This window comes from Lolium perenne, unplaced genomic scaffold (genome assembly GCF_019359855.2).
Source record: "Lolium perenne isolate Kyuss_39 unplaced genomic scaffold, Kyuss_2.0 unplaced98, whole genome shotgun sequence".
NCBI classification, from domain to species: Eukaryota; Viridiplantae; Streptophyta; class Magnoliopsida; order Poales; family Poaceae; genus Lolium; species Lolium perenne.
In genome coordinates, this window is record NW_027249056.1 from 180112 (window position 1) to 190976 (window position 10865).

The following is a 10865-nucleotide window of genomic DNA, read 5'->3' on the forward strand; positions in this document are numbered from 1 at the left end:
GATTTTCGGGTAGCTTAAGGTTCAAGCCTATTGGCGTTGGCTCCTCTCGGATCATCCTGCCAAAGCATTTTGGGCCCATGTATTTAGATCTGTATTCGTTGAGACATTCCCTTGCGTCACGTGGGCCGTTGTGGGGAGATTTTGAACGGGAGCGAGATCTCCGACTGCCGCCTCCGCCTCCACCTCCTCCACTGGGTGGTGGGGAGGGAGATCTGGGAGGGGGCCTATGGGACCTTTTGCTTCCGCCTTCAGATTCTTCATGCCCTTCACATTGCTGACTCCGGCTTTGGTGGCTACCTTCTCCATGATGGCGGTCGCCTCCCTCATTCCGGCTTCTGCGGGGCTCAGGCTCATGTTCTTCGTTCCGACTCCGACGAGGTTTCGGCGTACGATTTGTGTTCCGAATCCTTTGAGGGAATACGTTGTCGCGGATATTGATTCCACCTGGCCCATGGGGTTTGGTGTTTCCGACTGGACTACAACGACGAGGTGGCGGAGGAGGATGCGGGTTCCGCGGCGGGGGTGATGGGTTCCGGTACTTGTCCCTACTAGTATACATCGGATCCTTTCCCTTCTTTGGGTCCATCAGAGGTGTTTTCGAGGGTACAGGGATCAGATTTGGATGTTCTCTGGTTCTCCTTTTGCGCTCCGTGGATCCGGTGCGTGATTCATCATCACGATGCTTCCCTCCGGAGGCGTCCTTCTGCGCAATGGATACACATTGTTCCGGGTTGGATTCCAACCTGCGCGAAGTGTCTTCTTTACTCTCTTACTTCAGTGCTGAAGCCACAAGTGTGCGAAGGTGAGCGATGTTGATTTCCTCATCTTTTTTGGCCAGGATCTCTGCATGTTTCTTCATATTGTCCTTTGGAGTTGCGAGCGGCTGCTGGTTTGTGGGGGTCTGATGACGCGTCAAGCACACGCCCGTTGGGAACCCCAACAGGAAGGTGTGATGCGTACAACAGCAAGTTTTCCCTCAGTAAGAAACCAAGGTTATCGAACCAGTAGGAGTCAAGGAACACGTGAAGGTTGTTGGTGACGGAGTGTAGTGTGGCGCAACACCAGGGATTCCGGCGCCAACGTGGAACCTGCACAACACAATCAAAATACTTTGCCCCAACTCAACAGTGAGGTTGTCAATCTCACCGGCTTGCTGTAAACAAAGGATTAAATGTATAGTGTGGACGATGATGTTTGTTTGCGAAGAACAGTAAAGAACAATGTTTGTAGTAGATTGTATTTCAGATGTAAAAGAATGGACCGGGGTCCACAGTTCACTAGTGGTGTCTCTCCAATAAGATAAATAGCATGTTGGGTGAACAAATTACAGTTGGGCAATTGACAAATAGATAGGGCATAACAATGTACATACATATCATGATGACTACTATGAGATTTAATCAGGGCATTACGACAAAGTACATAGACCGCTATCCAGCATGCATCTATGCCTAAAAAGTCCACCTTCGGGTTAGCATCCGCACCCCTTCCAGTATTAAGTTGCAAACAACAAACAATTGCATTAAGTATGGTGCGTAATGTAATCAACACAAATATCCTTAGACAAAACATTGATGTTTTATCCCTAGTGGCAACATCACATCCACAACCTTAGAACTTTCTGTCACTGTCCCAGATTCAATGGAGGCATGAACCCACTATCGAGCATAAATACTCCCTCTTGGAGTCACAAGTATCAACTTGGCCAGAGCCTCTACTAGCAACGGAGAGCATGCAAGAACATAAACAACACATATATGATATATTGATAATCAACTTGACATAGTATTCCATATTCATCGGATCCCAACAAACACAACATGTAGCATTACAAATAGATGATCTTGATCATGATAGGCAGCTCACAAGATCTAACATGATAGCACAATTAGGAGAAGACAACCATCTAGCTACTGCTATGGACCCATAGTCCAAGGATGAACTACTCACACATCAGTCCGGAGGCGATCATGGTGATGAAGAGTCCTGCGGGAGATGATTCCCCTCCCCGGCAGGGTGCCGGAGGTGATCTCCTGAATCCCCCGAGATGGGATTGGCGGCGGCTGCGTCTCTGGAAGTATTTCCGTATCGTGGCTCTCGGTAATAGAGTTTTCACGACGGAGGGAATAAATAGGCGGAAGGGCAGCGTCGGAGGGCTGACGAGGGGCCCACACCATAGGGCGGCGCGGGCCCCTCCCTGGCCGCGCGATCCTATGGTGGCGGTGCCTCGTGGCCCCACTTCGTATGCTCTTCGGTCTTCTGGAAGCTCCGTGGAAAAATAAGACCCTGGGAGTTGATTTCGTCCAATTCCGAGAATATTTCCTTTGTTGGATTTCTGAAACCAAAAACAACAGAAAACATCTACTGGCTCTTCGGCATCTCGTCAATAGGTTAGTGCCGGAAAATGCATAATAATGACATAAAGTGTGTATAAAACATGTGAGTATCATCATAAAAGTAGCATGGAACATAAGAAATTATAGATACGTTTGAGGCGTATCAAGCATCCCCAAGCTTAGTTCCTACTCGCCCTCGAGTAGGTAAACGATAACAAAGATAATTTCTGAAGTGACATGCTATCATAATCTTGATCAATACTACTGTAAAGCATGTAAAGACAATGATTAAACATCTGAATCATATAGCAAAGACTTTTCATGAATAGTACTTTCAAGACAAGCATCAATACGACTTGTATAGGAGTTAACTCATAAAGCAATAGATTCTTAGTAGAAAGTTTTGAAGCAACACAATGGAAGATATAAGTTTCAGCGATTGCTTTCAACTTGAACATGTATATCTCATGGATAATTATCAACACAAAGTAATATGATGAATGCAAATAAGCAAGTGTGTAAGAATCAATGCACATAGTTGACACAAGTGTTTGCTTCTAAGATAGAAAGAAGTAGGTAAACTGACTCAACATAAAAGTAAAAGAAAGGGCCTTCGCAGAGGGAAACATGGATTACTATTTTTGTGCTAGAGCTTTTATTTTGAAAACATAGAAACAATTTTGTCAACGGTAGTAATAATTCATATGTGTTATGCATAAGACATCCTATAAGTTGCAAGCCTCATGCATAGAATACCAATAGTGCTCGCACCTTGTCCTAATTAGCTTGGATTTACATGGATTATCATTGCATAACATATGTTTCAACCAAGTGTCACAAAGGGGTACCTCTATGCCGCCTGTACAAAGGTCTAAGGAGAAAGTTCGCATTGGATTTCTCGCTTTTGATTATTCTCAACTTAGACATCCATACCGGGACAACATAGAAAACAGATAATGGACTCCTCTTTAATGCATAAGCATTCAACAACAGATAATATTCTCATAAGAGATTGAGGATTGATTGTCCAAACTGAAACTTCCACCATGATTCATGGCTTTAGTTAGCGGCCCAATGTTCTTCTCTAACTATATGCATACTCAAACCATTTGATAATGATAAATCACCCTTACTTCAGACAAGACGAACATGCATAGCAACTCACATGATATTCAACAAAGGTGTAATAGTTGATGGCGTCCCCAGAAACATGGTTACCGCTCAACAAGCAACTTATAAGAAATAAGATACATAAGTACATATTCAATACCACAATAGTTTTTAAGCTATTTTCCCATGAGCTATATATTGCAAAGACAAAGAATGGAATTTTAAAGGTAGCACTCAAGTAATTTACTTTGGAATGGCAGAGAAATACCATGTAGTAGGTAGGTATGGTGGACACAAATGGCATAGTTGTTGGCTCAAGAATTTGGATGCACGAGAAGTATTCCCTCTCAATACAAGGATTTGGCTAGCAAGGTTGTTTGAAGCAAACACAAGTATGAACCGGTACAGCAAAACTTACATAAGAACATATTGCAAGCATTATAAGACTCTACATTGTCTTCCTTGTTGTTCAAACACCTCACCAAAAAATATCTAGACTCTAGAGAGACCAATCATGCAAAGCAAATTTTAACCAGCTCTATGGTAGTTCTTCATTAATAGGTGCAAAGTACATGATGCAAGAGCTTAAACATGATCTATTTGAGCACAACAATTGCCAAGTATCAAATTATTCAAGACATTATACCAATTACCACATGAAGTGTTTTCTGTTTCCAACCATATAATGATGAATGAAGCAGTTTCAACCTTCGCCATGAACATTAAAAGTAAAGCTAAGAACACATGTGTTCATATGCAACGGCGGACCGTGTCTCTCTCCCAAACAAAGAATGCTAGGATCCGATTTTATTCAAACACAAACAAAAATAAAAACATACAGACGCTCCAAGTAAAACACATAAGATGTGACGGAATAAAAATATAGTTTCACTAGAGGTGACCTGATAAGTTGTCGATGAAGAAGGGATGCCTTGGGCATCCCCAACCTTAGATGCTTGAGTCTTCTTAAAATATGCAGGGATGAACCACGGGGGCATCCCCAAGCTTAGACTTTTCACTCTTCTCGATCATATTGTATCATCCTCCTCTCTTGACCCTTGAAAACTTCCTCCACACCAAACTCAAAACAAACTCATTAGAGGGTTACTGCATAATCAAAAATTCACATATTCAGAGGTGAAATAATAATTCTTAAAACTTCTGGACATTGCACAAAGCTACTGAAAGTTAATGGAACAAAGAAATCCATCAAACATAGCAAAACAGGCAATGCGAAATAAAAGGCAGAATCTGTCAAAACAAAACAGTACGTAAATACGAATTTTTCTGGGGCACTTAACTTGCTCAGATGAAAAAGCTCAAATTGAATGAAAGTTGCGTACATATCTGAGGATCACGCACGTAAATTTGCAGATTTTTCTGAGTTACCTACAGACAGGGATGCTCAATTTCGTGACAGTAAGAAATCTGTTTCTGCGCAGTAATCCAAATCTAGTATCAACCCTACTATCAAAGACTTTACTTGGCACAACAATGAAATAAAATAAATATAAGGAGAGGTTGGTACAGTAGTAATAACTTCCAAGACTCAAATATAAAACAAAAGTGCAGAAGTAAAATAATGGGTTGTCTCCCATAAGCGCTTTTCTTTAATGCCTTTCAGCTAGGCGCATGAAGTGTGAATCAAGTAACATCAAGAGATGAAGCATCAACATCATAATTTATTCTAATAATAGGATCATAAGGTAACTTCATTCTATTTCTAGGGAAGTGTTCCATACCTTTCTTGAGAGGAAATTGATATTTAATATTACCTTCCTTCATATCAATAATAGCACCAACAGTTCGAAGAAAAGGTCTTTCCAAAATAATGGGACAAGATGCATTGCATTCAATATACAAGAAAACAAAATCAACGGGGACAAGGTTATTGTTAACCGTAATGCAGACATTATCAATCCTCCACAAAGGTTTCTTGTAGCATTATCAGCAAAATTAACATCCAATAACAATTTTTCAATGGTGGCAAGTCAAGCATATCATAGATCTTCTTAGGCATAACATAAATACTTGCATCAAGATCACATAAATCATTACGATCAAAATCATTGACCTTCATCTTAATGATGGGCTCCCAACCATCTTCCAACTTCCTAGGAATAGAAGTTTCAAGTTTTAATTTCTCTTCTCTAGCTTTTATGAGAGCATTTGTAATATGTTTTGTGAAGGCCAAATTTATAGCACTAGAATTAGGACTTCTAGCTTTTGATGATTGTCACATCTATGAAGTTATTAAGTTCTAGCTTTTGATGCCATTCTTAGTCTGATGTGCCTGTCCTAGAATAAGATCAATTGTGGTATAACTGTGATGCTTAAATCTTTCGATATTTTTTACTTCTAGTCTTCTCTTGAACTTCAGAGGTGCCTTGGCATTTATGTTTTTCTCCACAAATAAGGGCAAGCGAGATACCACTTTATCATACCATGTTATGAGCATTGCAATCCCGCAGATACTTATGTTTGATGTTGCTTATTGTTGTGTTGGTATCTATTCATAGCTTGCATGACTATTGAGTAGCCTTAGTTACATACTTCTTATTATGAATTGCCTAAGTATTTGATCATGTAATGAGAATATATACATCATATGAAGCAAATAGGTTCATGAAAGTTCTTTTATCGCACTCAGTTGTCAATGAATTGCTTGAGGACAAGCAATAAGCTAAGCTTGGGGGAGTTGATAGGCCCAAAACATATCTACTTTCCCGAATACTTTTTCTGTTGCTTCCCTCTAATTTGTCTGTTTTGAATGCAACTAACACGGACTAACGTTGTTTTCAACAGAATTGCTATGGTGTCTCGTTTTTGTGCAGAAATCCAACTCTCAGGAAAATTCCCGGAACATATCGCAAAATCCATATTTCACCCGAAGACTCAAGGAGCCAGAAGACGAGACGGATTGGGGCCACGAGGGGCCCACACCTGCCCTAGGCGCGGGCCAGGCTTGGCCGCGCCTATGGGTGGTCTGGCCGCCTTGGCCATCCCCTCGACCTCTCCTCCAGACTATATTAAGCCTCTGACCCTAAAAACAGAGGGGGAGGGGGTTCGACGTTTTTCCAGAAAGAGTTCTGCTACTCCGCCGCCACCAGAAACCCCAATCCGGGAACCAAAAACTCAGTTCTGGCACCCTACCGGGATGGGGAATTGGAGGAGATCATCGCCATCACCATCACCCCCGACGCCTCTCCATCAACCCTCCATGATTCCCCCATCCATGTGTGAGTAATTCCCCGCTATAGGCTATAGGGGATGGTAGGGATTGGATGAGATTTCTCATGTAATAGCTATAAGATTGTTATGGGCATAGTGCCTAGTATCCGTTGTTAGTATTTTTTACATTGTTGCAACTTGTTATGCTTAATGCTTGTCACTTTGGGCCCGAGTTCCATGATCTCAGATCTGAACATGTTATTGATTCATGAGGATAATTATTGTTTTTGATGATACTTGCAAGTGTATACACATATCGTTGTCCGGAACCCGAGGCCCCAAATTGACAATAATTGGGATAACCGGGGGGTTGGCTATGATGTGAGGATCACGTGTGTTCATGGAGTGTTAATGCTTTGCTCCGGTACTCTATTAAAAGGAGTACCTTAATTACTAGTAGTTTCCCTTGAGGCCCCGCTGCAACGGGCTGGTAGGACAAAAGATGTCGTGCAAGTTTCTCAATGCGAGCACGCACGACTAAATAGGAACACACGCATATGGTTATTTTATACTAGGATGCTTTTATCATTATCACTTGCAATGCCCATGTCTTGCTTATTATATGAACTATCTCATTCATGCAGCACCCGTTCATCCATCCCTGTGCCTGCAATATTTTAATCCTGTTGTCTACTCCAATCATCGCTACCGTAACACGCGAACTTTTGAAACCATGTTTAGTTGTCCTAAGTGCAAAAATTAGGGGAACAAAAACTTTTTAAAAGGCTAATTAATATGAGTTTCTGTGATCTATTTGTTAGAAAGAATTGCCTTGATCTGTTGGTAGATGAATTGTCTTGCTCTGCTTGTTGAGTTTTGACTTGAGCTACCTCTAAGAACAACACCTCTAGTGATAAAATAATCTAGCAGCTCACTAGTTAAAACATACGTGTGGCCCTGGAAAATTCTTTACTTTCTCCCTGCCACTACGTAGAACCCTATGTCTCATTTGCTTGATGTTTTCCCATAAGTACTTCAACACACAATTTCTAGTCTCCAGAAAAATTGTGAAGCTATTGTCACTTTTGTATTACCTTAACCTCCTCTCTTTAAAAAAATAATTGAACCTTTGGACCTAAACCCCAAAACCTCTTTTTGTTTTGTCCTATGACTCAAAATCTTAATCCAAAGGATCTTGCCAAAAACCTTTCCTTTTAAATTAGCTATGGTCACCTCAGATCATAGTATCACAAAAATGGTTTCTGAATTTGTTTTAACACAATGTATTTTCCAAATGGCTTACAAATACTTGGTGATCCATATTTTTTCACTAAACCCGTGGATCATTCAACCCCTTCCAAAAACCATATCTATTTTTAAATATTTTATATAGGCTTATTTATCCCCTTTAATCAAAAAAGGCCATAGTTACCTAAAGCTAAAATTTATGGATATTTGATCAAGATCAAATATCTATGGTAGTGCACACAAACCTTTTTGAAAAAACCAACTCTCTTATTCAAGTTAGGATTTCCCTCCAAAAAAATTTAAAACCCTATACCCCTTTATTTGACTATCACAATATTTATAGTTTCCCAAACTAACTTCAAAACCTTCCTCAAATAAAATTAGGAAAATGTTTCCAATACTTTTATTATGGCATTCCCATTCAAAATGTATTTTCTAGGAAAATATTTCATCTCCTATTTACCCAAAATATATGATTGTAGTACACATGCCATTCTTGCACTTTGTGGTACCAAATAATTTTTTAGAAAGTTCTACTTGGCATTATTATGCAAATAGACCTATTTCATTCAATTTATCATCTTGACCTCTTTCAAAAATTCCAAGGCAAGTTCTAAGTAAAACCTACCCAAAATTTGGATCAACCCTCATATAGTGTTGAAGACCCATCCCTTTCAATTCAAAATTTAAATGTTGACTTGTATTACTCAACCATATCTCACTCATCCATTCTTTATATTCATCACCTAGACTTTGTATATTGTCATTAGGGAAATGTAGAAATCTATTTTGTTTACATGGCACAAGTAGTGTCGTGGGTCATGCACCATATCCCCCTCTCCAAAATAGCATGCACATGGAACCTTGCTCAACACGATCCTCCTTGCACCTTACTGTCCTACACCATGCCTTGTATATGTAGAAGGGTCAAGTGTGACCTTGCTTGTCCACTTGATTAATTGGCATTTTGGGTGAGGCCGGCCATGTTGTCATGGCAAAGCTTGGCATTACTTCCTCCTCTCTCCCTCCTACCTTGCTCCACCTTGGGAATCCACGACCTGCACCCCTACCTCGCTCCCCTAACTAGCCCTACACCATTCCTCCACCATCCTTTCTTTTCTTCTTCCTCTTCCCTTCCCAATGCCATGAGTGGCATAGGATCCCATCTAGAACCATAGACCTGTACCCCTGCACCTATATCCATGTCTAGAACCTCCCCATGGATTCCTGGAGCGTTGCATCGTCTATCACACTAGCTGCAACCCTCTTCATCATTTTGGGTGAGGCCGGCCATGTTGTCATGGCAAAGCTTGGCATTACTTCCTCCTCTCTCCCTCCTACCTTGCTCCACCTTGGGCAACCCTCTTCACCCCTGCACCCACTCGAGCACCACCTCTGAGCCAACCAGCGACCGTCCCTGCCCCTAAGACCGAGCCAGAGAGGCTTATTGTCACTCACCTCTGCACCCTGCACTGTGAGTTTCAGACCTGCAAACTCCGATCACACACATAGAGAGTACAAAGGGAGGTTTTGTGCCGTGTAACCTTGCGGCTTTTCTCGTTGTTCTTCTCTCTTTATTCACAACAGAAATAAAGACGTGATCCTACCTAGGTGCACGATGCGGTAAACCCGCGCCATCCCACGAGGCCGATCGTGCTGGGTCACGATGCTACAAATCAGGGATAAGGATCCCGATGCTGCACAGCTCGCACAAACGCGGTAAGTGCCTAAACTACCTAAACTGAAAACAGAAAGTTCAGATATCCTAACTGAAGAAACTACTGACGACAGACATGATTATTCAGATAACAAATCACCCCTTAATCTTGTCATCGTTTAGTTTATTGCAGCCACGCCAATCCTGTTCTTCAGCTCCTGGAAACGAATGCGTCCTAGAGCCTTTGTCAAAATGTCGGCGAGCTGGGCCTCCGTGCTGACGTAGTCGACGTCGAGCTCACCCCGCTCTACATAATCACGGATCAGATGGTAGCGGAGGTCGATGTGTTTGCTACGATCATGAAGCACGGGGTTCTTGATGTGGGAAATCGCCGACTTGTTGTCGATCAACAACATCGGCGCCCTCGGTTCTTCGTTCAGCAGCTCGCCAATGAGACGGCTGAGCCACAATCCCTAGCACACCGTGGTTGAGGCCGCGATGTACTCGGACTCACAAGATGACGCTGCCACCACGCGTTGCTTCCGCGACTGCCAGCTAACCGGGCTTCGTCCAAGGAAGAAGATCATTCCAGCCGTACTCTTCCGATCGTCGACATCGCCTGCCAGGTCAGCGTCGCTGAAGCCCAGGAGGTTTGGAGCACCCCGTCCTCGTCCGTAGACGATGTCGTAGGATAGAGTCACCGCCACGTACCATAGCAAATGCTTCACTGCTGCAAGATGCTCAGAGGTGGGCGCCTCCATGAATCGGCTCACATAGCCGACGGCATAGGAGATGTCAGGCCTTGTGTGAACAACATAGCTGAGACCTCCTACGATGCTGCGGTAGTGGGTGGCGTCGACCAGATTTCCGGCGCCTGATCTGCTCAGCTTCAGTTGCGCCTCCATCGGCACGGAGCAAGGATTGCACTCCTCCATGCCTGCGCGCTGCAACAACTTATTTGCGTATGCAGTCTGTTGGAGCGTGATCGTGCCTCCTCATTGTTGCACCGCTATGCCCAGGTAGAAGCTGAGCTCGCCCAAGTCACTCATCTTGAAAAGGCGCGTCATTTCCTACTTGAATCTTTCCACCTCCTCAATGGATGCTCCGGTAATGACGAGGTCATCGACGTATACGCCGACGAGCAGCATCTCCTCTCCTCCACCGCGCTGGTACACCGCGTGCTCAGCCTTGCTGCGAACAAACCCCATGGAATTAAGGCTCGCATCAAGTTTCGTGTTCCAGGCCCGCGGCGCCTGACGGAGGCCATAGAGCGCCTTCCTCAACCTCAACGCATTGTCCTCCTTGCCATCGACGATGAAACCTGGAGGCTGTTCCACGTACAC

At 43.0% G+C, this 10865-nt stretch overlaps 1 protein-coding gene across 1 annotated transcript; it reads right to left on the reverse strand.

The window, feature by feature from the left end:
* Window positions 1-9995: 9995 nt before the first annotated feature.
* LOC127321398 (secreted RxLR effector protein 161-like) lies at window positions 9996-10457 on the reverse strand. The gene has a single exon (XM_051350442.1). It carries the CDS (start codon window positions 10455-10457, stop codon window positions 9996-9998), a length of 462 nt encoding a protein of 153 aa, XP_051206402.1.
* Between the last annotated feature and the right edge of the window lie 408 nt (window positions 10458-10865).